We start from the raw sequence: 21,537 nt of genomic DNA, 5'->3' as shown, positions 1-21,537 counted from the left end.
CAAATTCTTGTGTGGCTAAAGTTGCAGCCTAGTGTTCTTAGTACACTGAGTGGTGTTTCATTGCATCTGCAATATGAACACAATTTGTTACACTACACCTCTTGGAATATCTGAGTCACGCCAGGCGTCTCGGACCATATGGTGTATGAGGACACATCTGTATGATCTTTATTTTAGGTTGAATATATCTTAATATACCTGCAAGTCAATATTCATGTATAAAAAGGAGTGACAGACATATTTTTACATGGATGCAATAGCTGTAACTGTAAGGGGCCTAATCATCTTCACCTATGGGGATGTTACACTGTGGAAATGCTAGTTTCCGCATGTTTTTGTAACAGGCCCATTCATGATAGTTCAGAAAACTCTGAATACAGAAAGTCTGTGAAGTTTGCTTGCGGGAACCAATGCCATCTTGATTGCAAAGAAGGATCTGCGCAAGTCTCTCCAGTGCAAGACCAGCAGCCGTGTGCATGTGTGACTCCAGATCACACATGCGCAATGGGCAGACCCAGCAGGGCGTGGGGAAAGCTGCACCTTGGAGCAACTGTACCCGCAGTGGAATAATACTGAATTGGTCTGCTCTGCACTGTAACAACTTGTGGCTAGTTGGATACTTAATCATTGGAGGCCATCCAGACCCCACTGATAAATAGGTCCCATAACGAGGTCCGAGATATTTATGTACAAAATAAACAGCAACTTTAATACTCTTGATATTTAATACTTTATAAAACACATAGGGAGAAATGTAGCAAAGCTTGGAGAGGGATAAAGTGAACAGAGATAAAGTTCCAATAAATCAGCTCCTATCTGTCATTTTACAGGCTGTGTTTCAAAACTGAGTTAGAAGCTGATTGGTTGGTACTTTATCTCTCTCCAAGGTTTGATACATCTCCCCCATAAGCATTTGATGAAACTGATAAGTTTATACTGGTAAATTAACAAACTTCTCTAAGTAGTTAGTGATGGCATGTCAACTTCTCTAATAACAGCATCTAACAAATGATAACATCTGCTAGTGCTTTGTGAGTTTGGCAGGTACATCACATTGCTGTAGAGAATTAGAAAGCTTATGCATCTCTAGAAAAAGAAGGGCTGAAATGTCAAGAGTCAGGTGCAGTGTGCTCACTGGGGGCCACATGCATTTACAGAATTAGATTGTGAGATGTCACAGAAAGGAGCCTGATGAGCGTGAATACAAATGGCACCAAAGATCTCAGGCGTCAAATGTGTTCACTAAAAAATAATAATTGCGTGCTTATACAAAGTTGCACAAGATGCGTGCAAGTCTTCATCAGTAGCATAGGCCTTGATTTGGGTCAGCCATACATCATATACACTTATGCCTATGTTTTTAAATATTTGTATTTCTAGTAAAATACTTATTTGCTATAAAATGTGAATAAACAAAACCTATGAAACGCAGAAGGTACAACTCTCCTTGCTAAAATACACTAACAAAATCATAATAAATGCATGAGCAATGAATTAAAGCACCAATCAGCTGCAGCTGTGAATCTACAATCAGCCAATCAGAAGCAACTAGCTGGTGCTGGCAACCAGGGACGGACTGGGGTCCGAATTTGGCCCTGGTATGTGCGTGCACGCGCGCTGTGCACATGGCAGGGGCATGCGCGCCGTGTACAGGGGTGCAGGCACTAAAGTCGGGGACTGGCAGCACGCCCCTGTTTCCATGAAGATAGGCACACGGGGGCGTGCCACGAGTCATGGGGGCGTGGACTCGTGGTACGCCTCCATTTCTATGGAGATGGGAGGGGATGCGGGGGAGCGGCCAAAGCAGAGAGGCGAAGGCTGCGTGACCCCTTCTCGGTTCTCTGCCTGACAGGACCTGCCCACAAGCCCATCGGCCCTTCTGGCATTTGCCAGAAGTGCCAGACGGGCAGTCCGGCCCTGATGACAACTGTCATCATCACAATCAGCATGTGTGAGCCCCAGCAATTGATGTAGCATGTAAATGGGTCTCTTTGCACTCTGCATAATTTCACAATTACGTGATCATGTGTTTACTGTACTTCTTAGTGTACACATCTGTGTTTGTTTGTGGTTGGCTTTTTTACATGCATAGAGCAAATTTAAATTTTTTTACATAACATAGCTCATATTGAGGCGTGATGCATCAACAATCACATTTTGCATGCACTCATGCCACTAATTAAAGGCATAACATTTATTAATGATGTATGAGTGAAGAAAATCTCCAGTAAGAGCGATAGAATTTCTGGGTTCTGGACCCACGAATCCTTCTGTGCATGCGGAGAGTGGCGCACGGGCCAAGGGGGGTGCTGGGAGGGATCCGATTGGATTCCTCTCAGGGGGAAACACAGAAAGAAACCCATAGGCAGAAAGAAACCCATAGGCTTCTATAGGGTAACTCCATCCTAAGGAGGCATTGCTCACCGCATCCAAGCTCCGGTATGTATTGTATTCCGTAGCTTGTTGTATATGTGGTAAGCAGGCAAACCTCTGTAAAAAAAAACGTTCTCATGGGTTTGACTGCAAAATATGCTTTGACGTATCTTGCCCCTGGATTTTTTTTATACTTGCATAAGATTTATATATAATTTCTTTAAAATTTTGTTTGTGGAGAAATTAATGTAAAAGCAAATGAAGACAAACATTTTAGACAAACAAAAAGTCCAAATCAAACTTGAATATAATACATGTGATTCCTGCTGGCAACGGCAGATGGATTGGAATGACAGCAGCAATTTTATCTCCTTCTGATACTGGCATTGCACCAAGCTACTGAAACTGATCTAGCTTAGAGCACAAACATGGATACACACACAGTACCTAGGCAGCCAGGCGACTCCTGCCAGACACAGCTGCCCCCATCCATCACAGTGGCATCTCGTCTTATGATATCCTGTTATGTACAGATGACTAATTACCTTATGCTCTCGTGTAGTAAATGTGTGGTGAGGCAACCCCATGGTCTGGGCTGGTTACTGACCAGCCTCCAGCCCCACCTCCCAAAGGACACAGAGTCTCCGGTTGCAGATTTCCAAATCGGCAACTTCGGACTACTGGAACAATCTAATCATGTGAGTAAATAGTAAATACCACTCAGGGATTATTTTGGTTTACAAGTCACAGGACTATGATAAACAGTATATAAGAACTGGGAAACAAGGAAAGCAAATGCTAGGAGATGAATCATGCATTTCACCTGCCAGTCATGTAGAACAAGGACTGGCTGCTCTTAGTGGAGACCAGAGGTGCGGGATGAGAACCGATCTCAGACATTTGGCAATCATTTACAAGGCCAAACCAAACTTGGACCCTATTACATGTGCCCCCAGGTGCGAGAAGGAGACTCACCTTTCTCCCTCATTTGCAGGGCCACTAAGAGCTCAGATGGGACCGAGTACTGTGAGGGGACGTGACCAAACCCAACCTCTTTGCCCATTACTACTGCTGAAATGTGAACTTTTTAATTACTAGGACTTACTGAGGCTCATATTTAGGGGCAAATTTAATAACAAGTGATAGTCTTGTTATTACTCATTACTAATCTTAAATGGAGCTCCAACCTATCAGCTGGGTTAAATAGGCAAAGTCAGTCGAACTGATGCCCAAGTTTAGGGTTATAGGGGGGTTATTCCGCCCCGATCGTTCGCTGCAGTTTCTCGCAGCGCAGCGATCGGGTCGGAACTGCGCGTGGCCGGATTGTTGGGGGGGCGGCCCGCGGCGGCTGCGTGACTTCACGCGCAACCGCTGCGGGCTGGGGAGCGACGAGTAGCTCCCGCCAGCACGCTAAAGCTGCGCTGTTCGGGAGCTACTCTTGAAGTGCAAAGGCATCGCCGCTGTGCGATACCTTTGCACTTCTGCCCGGGAGGGGGGAGAGGGGCCGCACTGACATGCAGGGCGGACTGGCCCTGTGCTGGACGTCCCCCCCATGTCAGTGTGAATAGCACAGCTACGATCAACTCGGAATGACCCCCATAGTTCCACTTGAAAATGCATTAGACCCCTGAGCTAGGTCACACATGCATATACCAAATCAGACTGGACTCGTGAAGTGATGAGTTAACCATTACTGCTCCAGGCCAATATTACTTTGCTGCATCCACAATATTTTATTCATAAATTGCAGCAATTAATATATTTTATCATTTTTATCTCTGTGAAAACAAATTAGCCTTATCGCTGCATTATAATAAACAGACTCCAATTGGTTACAAACATAAACAGGAGTTGAAGAGATACATGTTGGATTAGGGGCATGCCTTTGAGTCTGGCCAGCCACATTCAGGAAATCACAGAAGTCTTGCTCTTACTCCTAACTCATGTTTGTATGCAATGCCGATGTTCACACAACAAAGTGATTATCGGCAGATTGCGAATGTGCCGCAATCTTCCTGAGCATGCTCCAAGGTGCCTTGCTCACGCTGAGATCCTTAATGCAGAGAAATCGTCAGAAAGGTACCGTTTGGGGGAGTTAATGCGGAATGGTGGCATGTATCTTCCTTCAGCTGCGATTACGTACATAGAGAAACATGGCACCAGCGTTGCTACCACCATGGCCATTCTGTGTGACCACAGGGCAACCCTTGCAGTCGATGTTCCTCATTCTTACGCATATTCCATGTACAGATCTTTGTCACGATGGGTACGCAGCACGGCAAGCGATCACAAAAAGTGTGGCTGTGAATGGGCAAATATATTGTGTGATTGCCAGGTGCCATTAGTCTGCCCTACAATGCAACCCGTTAAGCCATGCCCCAAATCTGATTGGTCTGCTGCCTGGTGAGTAAAAGAACAGGGATCAGTGGGCAAAACCATTGATGGTCCCTATGGTCTTCCCTAGGCCAGGTGCCAACATCTGCTCTCTGAGTGAGGCCCCATAAAAAGAGATCGCTGTGAGCAGCATAGTACAAGCAAAGCGGAGAAGGGGAACATAACACAAATATGGGGTCTCCGGGGAGAGCATAACAAGATGAAGTGGAGGAAGCATAATTATTACCGGGTATTATTAATATTATTATAATTATCATCTTTTATTTATACACTGGCACAAGGGTTCTGTAGTGCCATAGAAAGAAGAGAGAACATATAACAAAATGACATACAGAAGTATATACAAAATCACATAAATACAACCTGTAAATCGCATAATAAAAAAAAAAAAAAAAGAGGGCCCTGCTTGAGCTGTGAGCCGCTGGCATGCCCCCTCTGCGGGATACTGCGGCCCGTGGGTGGGACAGTCCCAAAACAATGGGACTGTCCTGGGAAAATTGAACAGTTGGGAGGTATGCTTGGCTATCCATTGGGCGAACCGTAGTGTAGTTTGTATAGAAGTAAAGTTTGTCAATGGTCCTGCTCAGGGCCGGTGCTAGAGTGTTTGGCGCCCCAGTGCAAATTATACATTTGCGCCCTCCCATCCGTAAAAAAGGGACAGCGTGGACCACAAAAAGGGGTGTGGTCACACAAGGAAGGGGTGTGACCACAATGGTACCCACAATTCAAATTACGCCACACAGTACAGGTTGAGTATCCCATATCCAAATATTCCGAAATACGGAATATTCCGAAATACGGACTTTTTTGAGTGAGAGTGAGATAGTCAAATCTTTGTTTTCTGTGGCTCAATGTACTCAAACTTTGTTTAATACACAAATTTATAAAAAATATTGTATTAAATGACCTTCAGGCTGTGTGTATAAGGTGTATATGAAACATAAATGAATTGTGTGTATGTATACACACTTTGTTTAATGCACAAAGTTATTAAAAATATTGGCTAAAATTACCTTCAGACTGTGTGCATAAGGTGTATATGAATCATAAATGCATTCTGTGCTTAGACTTAGGCCCCATCACCTTGATAACTCATTATGGTATGCAATTATTCCAAAATACGGAAAAATACGATATCCAAAATACCTCTGGTCCCAAGCGTTTTGGATAAGGGATACTCAACCTGTATTACAATCTTATTCCCATTACCCCAAACGTAGGGCCTCTGATTCATATTACACCTCATAATAGTTCCCTTTATTCACATTTTGTCATACAGTAGTGCCCCTTATACACGTTATGCCACACAGTACTAGCCCTTATACACAATGTCCACAGTAATGCCCCTTATCAGAGGTGTAGCTAGGTGCCATGGTGCCCGGGGCAAAGGTATGTTTAGGCGCCCCCTCCTCTGTATTGAATTGGGGGCATGTAACATTTAAAAAGAAAAAGATATTTTAAAATCAATGACAGGGTTAGTTCTAGACCTTGAGGGTGAAAGTTTCCTTTGGTGCCTGGCAGTGCCGGCCGCGTTGAGCGCCAGCTTGTAGAGGGCGCTGTTGCAGAGAGGGACACACTTTTTAAATCTGATCGGGTCCTGCAGGACGCGCTGTGAATCACAGTCCTGTGTGGCCTCAGCCAATACTGAAATGCTATTGGCTGAGGCGCACACTGGACGAGTGACAGCGTGTCCTGCAGGACCCGATCGTTTCCCAGTGCCTGCCTCCCCAGTTAGTCACCACCGGCATCAGAGGATCTTAGCGGCACGCAGGCTGGAAGTAAGGAGGGGGCGGGCACATGGCAAATCAGTGAAGGGATCTTTTCTCATTCATCAACGGATCCACTTCAAGGATCCGTCTACTGCCACTGGATCCTCCTCTCAGCGCTGCCTCTCCTTTCAGATAAGTCTCACTCACCCCCATATACACACACACATGTAGAGACTTTATCTATGAGACATGGACACTGCCATCATTATGGATGCATTATACATGCATCCATCATTACTACTATGTGTTCCTATATTTATATATTATGTGCATGCTTTTACATTTGCACTGATGTGTTTATGATTAGGATTATCAACAGTAAATGGCTTTGATTAGCATTTTTTGTCTCTCATATTTGTCTTATAAGAAATACATTAGTATATATTTCACATTATTGTACTGAGATAACATACATCTAACCTGAGACCTAATTCAGTCACCCACTATCTCTCAGTCACCCCTGTGTCCCCAGTTACCTACTATTTCCCTGTCACCCACTATCACCCTGTACCCATGCTGGTACAATTGTGTGGCCACGCCCCTATCTTGTGAGATCACACCCCTTTTGTTGGGCACGCACCTAACAAGGGCAGCCAAAATTTAGTTTTGCTTACCCTCCAAAACAAGGCGGGGCCAGCCCTGGTGCCTGCCATGCTCAAAAGAGGGACAGTGCGCGACGAAGGCGCGCGCCAAAAATATAGGGCCACAGAATAGTACCAATTTACATTACCCTGCACAGTAGTGTCCGTTAGTCACATCACACCGCACAGTAGTGTCCGTTAGTCACATCACACCGCACAGTAGTCTCCGTTAGTCACATCACACCGCACAGTAGTCTCCGTTAGTCACATTACACCGCACAGTAGTGTCCGTTAGTCACATTACACCGCACGATAGTGTTCGTTAGTCACATTACTCTGCACAGTAGTGTCCGTTAGTCGCATTACACTGCACAGCAGTGCCCTTATACACGTTACGCACAGGAGAGCCGCTTATACAGGTAGAGCCCATTATACACATTATGCTAGGTAGAGCCCATTATACACATTATGGGGGTCATTCAGACCCTGCCACAATAGCAGGCCGCAACGCAGTTTGCCAGTGGCAGCAAACTGCGCATGCGCAGCGGGCATGCGGCCATACACATTGCGGTCGCTTCCTCAATGAATGTGGCCACAATGTAATTGACAGACAACAGCGTAGCGGGGTTAAGGCGTTGCGGGGGTGGCATCAGAAAAATGGGGCGGGCAGGGACTATTTTCGGGGCGGCTGCATGATGTCACACACAGCCGCTCCAGAAAAAAAATGGCTGTGGACCGTCTGACAGAGCAGCCAGGCTGCGCTGCCAGTGGTCAACCTTAGATAAGATACATCCGCAAACTAACTGTCCCTTGTGCTGGGCAGCCATCAGCATGTGCAGAGATGCAGCGATCTGTATTCATATCTGAATAACCCCCTATGTTAGGTATAGCCCTCATTTCTTCCACAGTGCGGCCCCGGTACCTGCAGGAGGTCCCAGCACGGGCGCTGCCCCTCCTCTCCCTTTTCCTCCTCCAGTTTCTCGCAGGCTACGTTACTCCAGCAGCAGCGGCTCTGTAGGATGTCCGCAGTAGGGTAGCCAATCCCGGGCCATTTTATCAATCCCGGATATCAGAATTGAAAAATGGCCAATCCCAGGATTCCTGGGATTGGCTTTTAACTATGTGGCTGCCCCCTCGCCCCGCCTCGCCCTGCACACATAACTCACCATATACTGGGGGGCGGGCGGGTGAGGAACATCCTCTGCTCTCTCCTGGCGGCGTGTGACAGTGCAGCGTGACCTCTCACACTGCGCTGGGGAGCTGGAAGAAGGAAGCCGGGCAGACTCTGACCGTCCTGTAGACGCTCAACGCTGATCCCTCAATCCCCGGGATTGGAGCTTCCAATCGTGGTATTGAATCCCAACGTTTTTGGCCCTAAATCCCGGGATCATTGGCCACCATAGTCCGCAGTGACTCCGAGAGGTGTGTGTGGGGGGGGGAGCGGATACTAATTATCCGTGTCTGGGAATGATGGAAGGTCTGCCGCACTCCCACACCCCTCCCTCATTACTGGGCAGCATCATGCAGTCTCTCTGGGGAGAAGGAGGAGGGGAGGGAGCAACGCTACTCGCTGCCAGCACCGCTACCTGTCATCCAGTTTGACAGGCGCAGTGGCAGCCGGCAGCAGTAGGGTAGCAAAGCGGAGAGAGCGCCTCTTCAGCTTGGCACCTCCCTGCTCTGCATACCCTTGCTGAGCGGGTAGCGCCGGTGCTGGTCCTGCTCCACCAGGTAACTGACCCTCTAATAAAGAAACAATGTATCATTAGAGTGCACTGTGTGTAATCTGACAGCTAGAGGAGGAGGTGGGGCTTTGGGCAGTAGGGCTCACCAAGGAGTTCCTCTGCACTCCTGTGGGTCAGTCCAACCCTGGGTGAAGGACATCATCAGTAGTGGAGGGGAAGCGGAGGGTAATACAAGATGTGAAGGGGAAGCGGAGAATAACAAAGAGGAAGAGAAGCATAATATAAAGGGGTGTGGCTTTGCTCGGTGTGGGGTCCCCCTGCCATCACATTAAACACCCCCCAATCCAGTCAGCCCAGGGCTGGAATTCCTCGGAAAGTGGGGACCCTAAAATAGAAAAAAATAGGTTCCCCCTCCCGAGCAACAACAAGCACTGGGCTTTCAGCCCCTGGTGGTGGTGGGTACGGGGTTCATGGTACAATAATATTGTTCTTTACAGGAGGCCTACAGGTCCCAGCAAGCCTGCCCCAGCATGCAGGCACTTGGAGAACCACAAGTGCCTGCATGCCCGGAAAATAAGGGCCCACTGGCACCTCTAGTCCTCCTGTAAAGAAATTATTAAAATAAATACAAGCCGCATTACAAAAAAAAGAGTTTTATTATACTGGGTCTTCACCTGAGGGGCAGCGGCCTTTAAGCTCTTTTTCAAGGCCGCTGCCCATCCATAACTTCCACGGCGACTTCGCTCTTCAATACTCCTCCCCCGCCGTCGGACTGACAGCCGCTGCCTCGCGCTGACTCATATAAGTCAGGCAGAGTGGGCGGAGCGATGAAGTGGCGAGCCATGATTGGCTCGCGGTGGCCATCTTGAATTTAAAAAATTACGCTAAGGCGACATTTTTAAAATTGGTACTGCTCCACTGCCAAATTCTGCAAAAAGGCAGGCAGGGATCTCGGATCCATGCCTGCTGCTAATGCCTGCACCGCCACCACATTCGCCGCCTCTAACGCCTGCATCCCGCCGCAACTAGTGCCCGCACCTCCACCGCATTCGCCCGCACCCACCCAGTGATGACAGCGGATCCAATGACGGATCCGAGGGCCAACCACATCTGACCTAAGTGACAGGGGCGTGCTTTCATGGGTTGAAAGCACGTCCCTGTGTCAAAGAGGTACTTCTAGAGGTGTCACTTTTCAATGTATTTTCAATGGGCTTTTACTGCCTGCAGCATGGCCCTGCCCCCTGCTCCAGCCCCTTTCCAATTGACAACAGGAAGCACCACTATTGTTGCCTCCCAAACCCGTTTTAAATGTAAAAATTATTAAATTAATATAAAGGAGATACTTATGACACAGAATATGTGTCATAACTATCTTCTTTGTATTATTTTAGTAATTAATGACAGGGGAGTCACTGCCTCCCCTGACTGCACGTCCCTGGTGGACATTTCCAGCATGCCTGACCCAATGAATTTCGATCATTATTGTTGCTTGTGGGGGGGAGGGCACACACCCTGCTTGGTATCACTACTTATACTACAGCATGTACTGTCAGCTTAAAGATGTTGTGTTTGTGACAGATGTTGCCCTGGACAAAAAATAAAATTGTTGACAAAGTATTTACTGTACAGTATATATAGGGTCAATTAATAGCCTTATCTTTCTGTAAAGCAAAGAAAACCGAGGTCTATTTACTAAGTCTTGGAGAGAGATAAAGGGCCTAATTCAGCATGTATCGCATGGATTGTGAGAAACTGCAGTTGTCTGCGAGTAGAAGGCGCCACCCCGACAGGAAGAAAAAACGCCCGTGCAAAATTGTGAATGCATCGCAGATCACTATCCACTCGCAGATGCATGTGGAATTCTCGAAGAAACTTTGCCATCTGAGCAAATATGAGTAGGTCTGAGGCTGCCACTAATCTGCGACGGAGACGGGCTGGAAGTGGTCTGCGCTGATGTCAGAGACCCTCCCCAAAAACGCCTGGGCACGCCTGCGTTTTTTCAGAAACACCCAGAAAATGACAGGTCTCCGCCCAGAAATGCCAGACTGACAGCAAGTCAGTCAAACAGCAGCTACACTGCGATCACAAACTGTACGCATTTTCTGTCACTATTAACCCTCGCGCGATGCGAATACTATGCAGGCGTTTGATAATCACTCGATTTGCAATTTCTCACAATAGCGATCCATGTTGAATTAGGCCCACAGTACGGAACAATCAGCTCATACCTGCCATGTTTATAGTCTGTGTTTGAAAAATGACAGTAACGAACTGGTTGATACTTCATCTCTCTCCACTTTATCTCTCTCCAAGGCTCAGTAAATAGAACCCACAATTACATACAGTACAATAAGCAGAACTCCTGATAATCACTATTAAATCTAAAAAATGAAATTGTTTAGCATTTTACATAATAACAAAGTAAGGAACTAGTGTCAGAGTTAAATCTCTATATTGCTCTGATCAGCCAAGTGCAAGATCCCAGGTGTAACCATCTCTCTACCATCTACCATCTGAGATGCTTACACAAACCATTACTGTATTTCCTGAGATTGGACAATTCCACTCTGCACCAGCTTTATACACAGTGGGTATCATGCCATTTTATTTCTAGCAGCATTTCCTGGCTGACCCTAACCATTCCAAACTAAAATCTGGTAAGTGACAGAGCCGGCTCTAACCAATATGATGCCCTAGGCAAGATTTTGGCTGGTGCCCCCTAGCACCGCCACTAGTTCTGCAGGAGATGCCTGGCATGAGTCAGCTGTCAGCTCTGCTAACGTCGGGTGCCTTTTGTTTTTGAAAATGCATCATATTATTTGCATTGCTATGTGGCTAGGATGCACAAGCAGCTTCTGCTGATTAAAATGATATGCAGCATGCCTATATTCTGTGTGCGACTGTGGCTGTATCTGCATACAAAATGCTACATTACAGTGATTTCCAGGAATACACTGCAACGTAGCATTTCGTATGCAGATACAGCCGCAGTCACACACAGAATATAGGCATGCCGCATATCATTTTAATCAGCAGAAGCTGCTGGTGCCCCTAAGCATACCAAATGCCCTAGGCATTTGCCTAGTTTGCCTATGCCTAAGGCCTGCTCTGGTAAGTGATCACTATATCTATCAAATTTTATTTAATCAAACATTATAAACCTGTCTAGCAGGAACAGGATTACCTTTCTAGAGGAGGTATTGGTGCTAGGAGAGGTCTACATATATTTTATTATAAACATCCATCTACAATGATATGGCATTTGGTAGATGGATGAGATACACTTTATCTCCATGCTGTATACTTGTCACATTTCTTTGCTAGTCAACATGGATTTGTGAAGATTAAGTCTTGTCCATCGTGTTCATTCACTAGAACATTTTTGAAGTTTGTTACAAGATATGAACATCTAGTAACAAGGAAGGAATCCATTACCCAACAGTGGCATTTTTTTCCCCCCAAGCAACAATATGAAACAATCTAATAAAAATGTAATATACTAATTTCAATGTTAAATAGCCAACGTCCAAAGTGATTCTTATCTGCATAAAAATAAATTAAATAGATTAATAAAAATATTTAATCACCTGTCATATAGCATTTTATAATCTACATTCCCTACCACAGACACACAAACTAGGGTTACAAGTCAGAAGCCAATTTAGTTACAGTTAGTATTTGGAATGTTGAAGGAAACTGGAGCACCTGAGGAACTCATATATACACAAAGAAAACATACAAGCTCCACACATATTGGGTTCCGGTGAAAATAAAACCCATAATCCCAATGCTATGAGACAGTGGTACTTACCACTGTTTCACTGTTCTTTTCATTTATGTCTGTAAATTTATGTGAGTGTAAACACACACCATTAACAGCAGTGAGAACTACATTTACTATAGCATCAGTACCGCAGATATTTACTGCTACTGGCCAATTCACCACAGGCCTGGGGGCAGAGTAAGGCCATCAAATTCACATGCTGCCTTCCTGGTCAGAGTAATCTCCTTTGTGTGCTTCTCTACCTCATCATTCCACAGAGTGACTTCAGTTTGAATAGCCAACCATACTATCTGAGCGGGATGATGACTCTATGTTGCCGCTGCTGCAATTCAAATAACATAAGATGACTTTATACTTTTTCACAGATAACTTTATACTTTTCCACAAAAGGCAGGGTCAATCTGGCCAACAGTGGTACAGGGGAAATCCCCCGGGAAGGGGGGGGAAGCACTGCCTTAGAACCCCACCTCATCCTCTAATGTCAGGATCCTGGCCTTGCATTGTAATTATACATTGTTGTTACTTTATTAGAGGGTTAGTTACCTGGTAGAGCAAAAGGACATGGATGAATATTATTTTATTTATTTATTTATTTATTAACAGTTTCTTCTATAGCACTTTGCAATTGGAACAACAGTAATAGAACTAAATTGGGTAAAGTGTGTCCATATGTTAGGCAATTTAAAAATACCAAGTTGACTAACCCTGGTCATGAGAGACCAATAAGAACATAGCTTGTCCAAGCAATACTCTACACGGACAGTAAAATGTACAAATCATTCTGAAATGGAATTCCAGTAAACAGTATGGCCTATTAAGTTGTATAAAGATTAATCAGAATTAAGAATTAAGCAGGATCTATATTATATTATAACTTTATTGCTGCAAGAAGGTGGGATATATTCCACATACATGAGTTAATATTGTAAATGTACTATACTTTTATTCTATGACAACAAAGAATCAATAAAAATGCCAAGTGCAGAATACTGAGGGAAGTGATAAAAAATAGCCAATTTATCTCTACGTTATAGTGTTGTTTAAAGATTACTAAATGGCAACTATTATATATTACACAGATAACCCTTTGTCACCATACAGTATATAACAGGTGATCGGCACTGTACATGCACCCTGACACATAATAGGGCTCTACGTTGTGGGTAAATAATTACAGCAAGCACCTGCTTAGGCGCACTTGTTCAACCAGGAAATAGCTGATGGAAGTTCCATCTTTATCTGACTACCCCTACTGCTCCAGTTACAGTGTTTTTCTCCAGTTTTGCAAACACATAAAGGCAAAACTGACAAAGACAGTAACAAAATATATTAAACAAATGACATCACTTAGGACATGCAGAAAGCACAAACAGTATACTACATAACATATCCTTATAGGTGTTGGCACAAATTAATACACAGAAACTCTTTATAAAAGTTGACTGGTTCGCATTAACATATTATCATTTAACAAACAACGTGTAACATTTATTAGTGTCAGAATTGCTTATTTTCCTATTTTATTATCCTTTCTGTCTCCTAGGTGATTTTACCAGTGACTTTGTGTATAAAGGAAAGGTAAGAGCTATTCAGAAGCTATTCTTCCAGGTTGAAATGGTAACATGATACAGTAGTAGCCATCAGCACAGTAGGTATATATGGTAAGTACAAATATCTGTTTCTATTGTAAACTAGCAGCTGTTTGAATGCTTGATTAAAAAGCACCGATATATGGGAATTTGTCACGTAATAATGATCTCCACAACAACAGCTAAGCTGGGTACAGTATACACAGTATGTCCAGTGAACACATATGTTTGATAAAAAGCAGTACAAATCAGTAAATAATCAATTTTTCTCACACATATATTACATTGTATATAAACTTATAATATTTGACATGATATATATTTTTGTTCTATTGAATATTACTGAATATTATTATTGGTATATCCCACAATATAGGACTTGGTGTGAAATACTGCCAGCAATCTGCACTGCATGCATTAGGAGAATGAAGTTCTGCACAGAGAATGAATGTTTCCACGGCCATTGTTTTGTTTAGTAAATGACTGTTTTTCTCCTGTCTTTTAGCTGTAATAATGTCTCACTTTGTTGGAGCATTCCCAGACAAATAAGAATTACCTTTCATCCAGCTCAAAGTCTTCTCCTACAGGCATTTCTGCCTTGTTTCCAGCAATGTCTGTGCCAGTGACTATAATCCAGGTATAGAAGTATTCTCTCTAACCTTAGCCTTGGCTGCAGCTGAGCAGGTTGTGTGATCTCAGTGCTGGGAAAGTCTATGTTTACAAACCTCCTGTGTGTCTGCTTGTCTTGAATGAAGGTGGCAGTGAGGGTGCGCTGATTGGTGGATATAAATAGGCATGACATAAGAACACAGACTCTCCTGGGCTGTTCTGCTTCTCCAACTTGCTGGGCCCTTATCCAGTGGTGTGACCAGGCAACACCCGTCTGTATACCTTTGCTGGGAAGCTTCTACTTAAGAATACACCAATTAATTAACAGCTCTATAACGTCACTGTTTATTTGGACTCTGCTGTGTGCAAACAAAGGATTTTTTACTTTTTTAAACATGTAGACTGTAAAATATTTATTTCAAAATAAATGAAACTTGATATTATCTAAATGCCAACCATCTCCCTTTCTTCCTTTCTTTAATTACAGCACCATCAGGTTTTATGTACTGTATGTCAACAACATATTCAAATACTGTAGAAAGCTTGAACAAAATAACAAATACTACTCTATAGTCTATAACCAGATGGACAAACAATTCTGCATCTAGGTTTTGAAGCTTTAAGCACAATGATAAATTACATTTTGTTAGGAAAATGTAATGCAGTGACTGCTAAGAAATGTCAATGAAAAAGAATAAACCTATATGTCCAGAATCCAACATGAAACAATAAATTGTAATTGCATTGAAAACAGTTTGTTACATTTCATACAGAGAAGTGACAAATGGGAGTAAAACAGAGAATAGAACCTCTCCTCACACAGCTGCAAGTCACCAGAGGACAGGGGTTTATGAGTTCATGCTCTCAATAAACAGGTTATAAAAGCAAGAGAAACATTTTTGTACCCTATTCAAGTAATTTATAAACACATTCTGACCTAGTCAGTTAGACCCCTTTCACACCGCAGAAATAACCCAGTTTATTGCCAGGTCGACTCCGGTCAAGGTGCTGTTTGAAAGGGGCATGTTCCAATTTTCCCGGGTCAGGTTGCCAATCTGAAAGTTGGCTCATGGCGGGTGGCACCCGGGAAGGAACTGTGTACAATTCCCTGGTGCAACCTGCCTTTGCAATGTGAAAGTGTTATAAGATATAGGTGCAGTCCGGTGGGCGGGCCGAACGATCCGGCTGCCCCTCTGCAGAGCTCTCCCTCCAGGCGCGCTACCTAGCCTATTCCAGCAGCCTAACTTGGACCGGGAACCCCGCAATTTCACCCGCGGGTCCCGGAGATAATAGGGAGCAAAGTGGCGTGTGTCCCGACTCGCCCCCCCCCCCTGCTTCACCCGCCGCAGTCCGCACACGCAGTGTGCAGTGAATGACGGCGGCCATCTTGGACCTCGTGGAGGATCAAGACCAGGCTGCCTGAGGGATCCCGGACCGCTCATAGCACCCCGCTGTGTCCCCCGGTGGCCCGACGGACCCCATACCGCTGACTGGCAACCCCACTCCTCTAGGTGCGTGCGGAAGTGCCCCGCCCTGCCGCTGTAGCCGCCGTGTCTCCCCCTGGACCTCGTGGAGGATCGAGACCAGGCTGCCAGAGGGATCCCGGACCGCTCATAGCATCCCGCCGTGTCCCCTGGTGGCCCGCCGGACCCCGTACCAAGGACTGACAACCCCAATCCTCCTGGTGCGTGCGGAAGTGCCCCGCCCTGCCGCTGCAGCCGCCGTGTCTCCCCCTGGTCCCCTGTCTGGGAGCCTGGTGTGACCCGTGCCCCCTGCCCTCATTGAAGAGGGGCGGACCCCCGCAGTCCCTGCACCGCACCACCAGCCTAAACCATCGGCTGACCGGCACTAGTGGCAACGTGTACATCCTGCTGCTCCCTGCTGGTGCCTATCGGAGAGGAAAACACACTACACGTCCAAGGCTTCTCAGGTATCGCGCTGGTCGCTGCCTGAGCTCTGCCCTTGCTGCTATTACAAGTGGGCTCTCTCGCCTCCCTGCCTCCCCTCCCTACTACATTTGAGCCTGGATGAAGCTTAATTTACTTTGGCCTTCCTGAATACAGTTCTTATTGTGCCCTTGCCACTGGCCTCCTCTCTCGCTCCGATGCTGCCTGACCACCACCTTCCTGGGGAACTGATAACCTTTTGCTACACGCCCACACCTTTCTTGTTCTCCGAGTGACGGACTTTCCTTTACCCTTACCGGGCTACTCTTGAATCACATTCTCCACTATGGAAAAGTACGTGGCTAAAACGCCCCGCACGAATAAGAATTCTCAAAATAAAAATAAACCAGCAGCTAAAGATAAAGAGCATAGCCCTATTCAGCAGGGGTACCCGTCCTCCCCTGGTAGGAGAGACGCAGATGACATGTCGCTTGCCGATGTCCGAGCTAGCCCGTCCTCCATACAAAAGGCCAGAGAAATCTCTGATATCATCTCACCTCTTTTAGACGCAAAGCTGGCGCCATTGATGGAGCCATTACGTCAGCGGCAGCTCAATTGACCCAACACACACAACGTTTGGCAGAGGCCTAGGACCAGATCTCCACCTTAGAGGATGATCATCATGCGATCCAATCACAACAGCAATCACACTACAGAACACTGGTGGCCATGAGCGATAAACTCGAGGATTTGAAAAATCGCAACCGCCGGAACAACTTGCGCCTGATTGGCCTCCCAGAATCGGTTAGACAGAAAGACCTACTGGACTTGGTTACCCGCTGGCTCCCCACAACTCTTGATCTGCCCCCCTCGCCCACTTCTTATCTGGTAGAACGAGCGCACTGCATCGGCACCGATAGACAATCTTCACAATCCTCCCAATCACGCCCTAGGACTGTAATTTTCAAGCTACTGAACTATCTTGATAAGGTGAAGACTATGGAAGCCTATCGCAGATGCTCTGACCTCCGTTATGAAGAATCCAAACTTCTGCTCTTTCAGGACTTCTCTTTCCAAGTTTCAACGCAACGAAGAGAATTCTCCCCTGTCTGCAAAATCTATTTTCCAAAAACATCAGATTCGCTCTTCTTTACCCTGCAAAATTAAGAATCTTTCATGCCGGCAAACCACATTACTTCGACACCCCGGACTCTGCTCAAAACTTTTTCAAGTCTCTACCCGCATCACAGTCAGATTCTCGGATGGACGATGCTGATTGACTTTTCTAAAACCAAGCATTTCTTCTTCTTTATCTTATTCTATTTTCTCTCTTCTTTCTTCTCCGATGGCTAGTACTCTGTTGATTGATTATTTACATTTGGCTCTTACAGCCACTGCTGAGTGTTATTCTCACCCATTGAGGTTGCGGGGATGGCGGGAGGTTCTTCTTCCATTTTCTCTGTCAGCCCCTTTTTCTTTTTCTATTCATACTAAGATTTCTGTTACATATTGATGGTTATTACTACTATCATATTGGGTTCAAAAATGTAAAAATGTTTTTGACTCCACGTAACTTCCTGACATACTCCTTTTGTCCCTCCCTTGCTCGCTGGGACGGGGGATTGGACTTTAGATTATGGCTTCTCCTTCTGCGTTCCATTGGACTAGGCATTGGCTAATGCCGGACCCTAAGGATGCTGAGTTCCTCTTTGATAGCTCAAAGAGGTCTCTCAAGTTTGTCTCGTGGAACGTAGGGGGCTTGAGCACACCAATCAAGAGGAAAAAAGTACTGAACCACCTCAGGAAATTCCATCCTGATGTGGTGTTTCTACAAGAAACACACTGGCGCCTTACTGATCCCAATAGACTTAGGGACACTTGGGTTGGAGACTTTAGAAGCGCCTCCTACACTACCAAAACAAGGGGAGTATTACTCCTGTTTCGTAAATCATTACACTATGTGATTAGGGAGGAATGGATAGACCCAGAGGGTCGATTTTTGTTTTTAAAGGTGGATATCGAGGGGGAACGGTTCACTCTGGCATGTATTTACGCACCCACGGGGCCAAACACTTCCTTTTTCTCAGACATCTATGTTAATTTACAGGACTGGGTGGAAGGCTCCTTGATTTTAGGGGGAGATCTTAATGTTGTTTTAGACCCGATGTTAGACGTGTCAAGTGGACCCAGACAATTGGGCTTGAGTAGGCCGACTCCTCCACCATTGTCCCTAATGCTGGACTCTCTACAGCTCATGGACCCCTGGCGGTTTCTTTATCCTGACTCTAGGGAATACTCTTTCTTTTCACACCCACATAAAATATTCTCTGGATTAGATTACTGGCTAATATCCGTCTCTTTGATCCATAGAGTAGACTACGCCGCCATAGCTAATATTCTTCTATCAGACCATGCCCCCATCACCCTATCGATTGCTTTGGCCACACCCCGCTCGTATTCTCATATTTGGCGGTTCCCAGAACATCTAACCCATTCAGAAGACTTCAAACTCTATTTGACCCAATCATATCTTAATTATACATGTGATAATGCAACACATATTGATGATATGAACCTTTTTTGGCAGGCTTCTAAGCCTGTTATTAGAGGACAAATAATCTCATATGTTGCTGCTAGGAAGAAGCAGCTTCGGGAGAGGATGGCTAAGGCTTCCCTCCAGGTTGCTTCTGCTTATTCCCAACTACTAGCTGATCTGTCCGAATTTAATAGAGTACTATATAAAGATGCTAAATTAGTCCATGATACCCTCTGCACTGAACAAGCCAAACTGTTTCTTTCCTTCCAGTGCAACAAATATTTTCGGTGGGGTAACCGCCCTGGGAAATTATTGGCAAATATGGTGAAGGCTCACACGTCCCCTAAATATATTTCCTCTATTCGAGACACCCACACCCCACCCGCATTGACACAGGAAACAATCAGTGATACCTTCCTGACTTTTTTTGAGACGTTATATACCGCCTCTCCTGACCAACCAGCACTTGGCACAGACTTTTTAACACAGGCTGGCCTTCCCACTTTATTGGAAGAGGACAAAGATTTTCTTACTACTCCCATCACTACAGCGGATTTGGAAGCGGCCGTTAAATCTTTAACCAATGGGAAGTCCCCGGGTCCTGACGGACTATCGGCGGCCTATTATAAACTACTCCTCCCACATATAAGTGACCACCTTCTAACATTATACAACTCAATCTTAGCAGGACATCCAGCCCCACCTGGCTCTAACATGGCACGGGTTATAGTCCTCCCCAAACCTAACAAAGATCACACTTTAGTCTCGTCTTACCAGCCAATTTCATTATTAAATCATGATTTTAACTTATTTACGAAGATGCTTGCTTCCCGTCTCCAGCTGGTTCTACCCAAACTGCTACATCCTGCTCAGACAGGATTTCTACGCAATAGACACTCTGTACATAATGTCCGTTCTTTACTAGCGGCCATGATTAAAACTCATGACTCACTGGAGACGGGAAACATGGTCCTGAGCTGCGATTGCAGACAAGGCCTTTGACCGGGTCTCTTGGGACCATATTGATAGAATACTTAGGTTTCAGAACTTCGGCCTTGATTTTCTCCAGGTGTTTCGTACCCTCTACCAAACTCCACAAGCCTTCCTAACGATTAATGGTCACAACTCCAGACTCTTTTCCCTACAATGTGGCACCAGACAGGGCTGCCCACTATCTCCCCTACTCTTTAACCTAGCCTGAGATCCTCTTCTCCGCCACTTTATAAAGGAAACGAGATGGCAGGGTATAAAACTGGCGGATCGAGAACTTAAATTCTTGGCATTCGCGGATGACATTTTACTATACTTCAGCAACCTCCAGTTGGCCATACCACACCTACTCGACATTTTAGACTCCTTTGAACAAGTATCTGGGTTCAAAATCAATTATTCTAAAACGGAGGCTCTGGCCTTTTTTCCCTCGGCCAAAATGGGCTGGGGCGACACTTTCCCATTTCACTGGACCACGAATAATTGTATTACCTATCTAGGTATTGTGTTCCCTAATCATCCCGCTGAACTATATTCCCTTAACTTTTCCCCATTGATCGCTAGGATCTATACTGACTTCGCTAGGTGGGCCCACCTCCACCTCACGTACAGGAGTCATTTGTACACACGCAGGAGTCATTTGTACAAAATGATCAGTTTCCCGCGTTTCTTATACGTTCTTCAGATGCTTCTGCTGATTCCGCCCAGGGATATATTCATTCAATTGGACAAGGCACTATCCAAATTTATTTGGGCGGTCAAACGCCCTAGATTCTCATTGTTTAAACTACGTCAACCTCGGTCCCTTTGGGGCTTGAATTTGCCGTGTCTATATACTTATGCTTTAACGGACAATTACAGGATTGCCTTGGACTGGATCGGCGGACAAAACACATATGCTAATACATATTTAGAACAATCCTTTGCACCTTCTTGGAATCTGGTATCCCTATTACACACAACTCCCAATTCCATGCCACGTAGTGTAAAGAACAATTTACTTATATCCTCTACCTGTGCGGCCTGGCGGTTGGTCCGCTCACAGCTTAAACTATCACGACACACGTCGCTATTCTTACCTCTCTGGGGTAACCCAGACTTTAAACCCCACACAATTTCTCCCATATTTCATACTTGGCATGACGGAGGTCTGAAATTCATTCATCATTTTTTAAACACTGGTAATTTATCCTTGCTTACACATTCACAGGTTATGGCACGTTTTCCACATTTACAGATCCCATTATTTCCCTTCCTCCAAGCCTGTAGCTATGTGCAAAGGGTTCTGTCCTTGATTCCATTACAGGATAAAACCCACAATCTAGATACAACCCTACGCCTGAA

At 45.2% G+C, this 21,537-nt stretch overlaps 1 protein-coding gene across 3 annotated transcripts in view; it reads right to left on the bottom strand.

Moving 5' to 3' along the window:
- The window catches only part of RETREG1 (reticulophagy regulator 1), a 426,697-nt gene that overhangs the window by 42,614 nt on the left and 362,546 nt on the right, over positions 1-21,537 (bottom strand). The window contains exon 1 of one of the 3 annotated variants that reach the window (XM_063922948.1): positions 14,729-14,920. The exons of 1 other annotated variant lie outside the window; for it this stretch is intronic. In XM_063922948.1, the coding sequence (XP_063779018.1) occupies positions 14,729-14,763 (35 nt within the window). In that variant the 5' untranslated portion in view covers positions 14,764-14,920. Of the gene's footprint in view, positions 1-12,610; positions 12,673-14,728; positions 14,921-21,537 lie in introns of those variants that run through there. One more of the 3 variants, XM_063922949.1, reaches the window with a different exon arrangement.

This window comes from Pseudophryne corroboree, chromosome 5, assembly GCF_028390025.1.
Source record: "Pseudophryne corroboree isolate aPseCor3 chromosome 5, aPseCor3.hap2, whole genome shotgun sequence".
Taxonomy (NCBI): Eukaryota; Metazoa; Chordata; class Amphibia; order Anura; family Myobatrachidae; genus Pseudophryne; species Pseudophryne corroboree.
The sequence above is the reverse complement of the archived record's forward strand: the minus strand, read 5'-3'. Positions and strand labels throughout refer to the sequence as shown.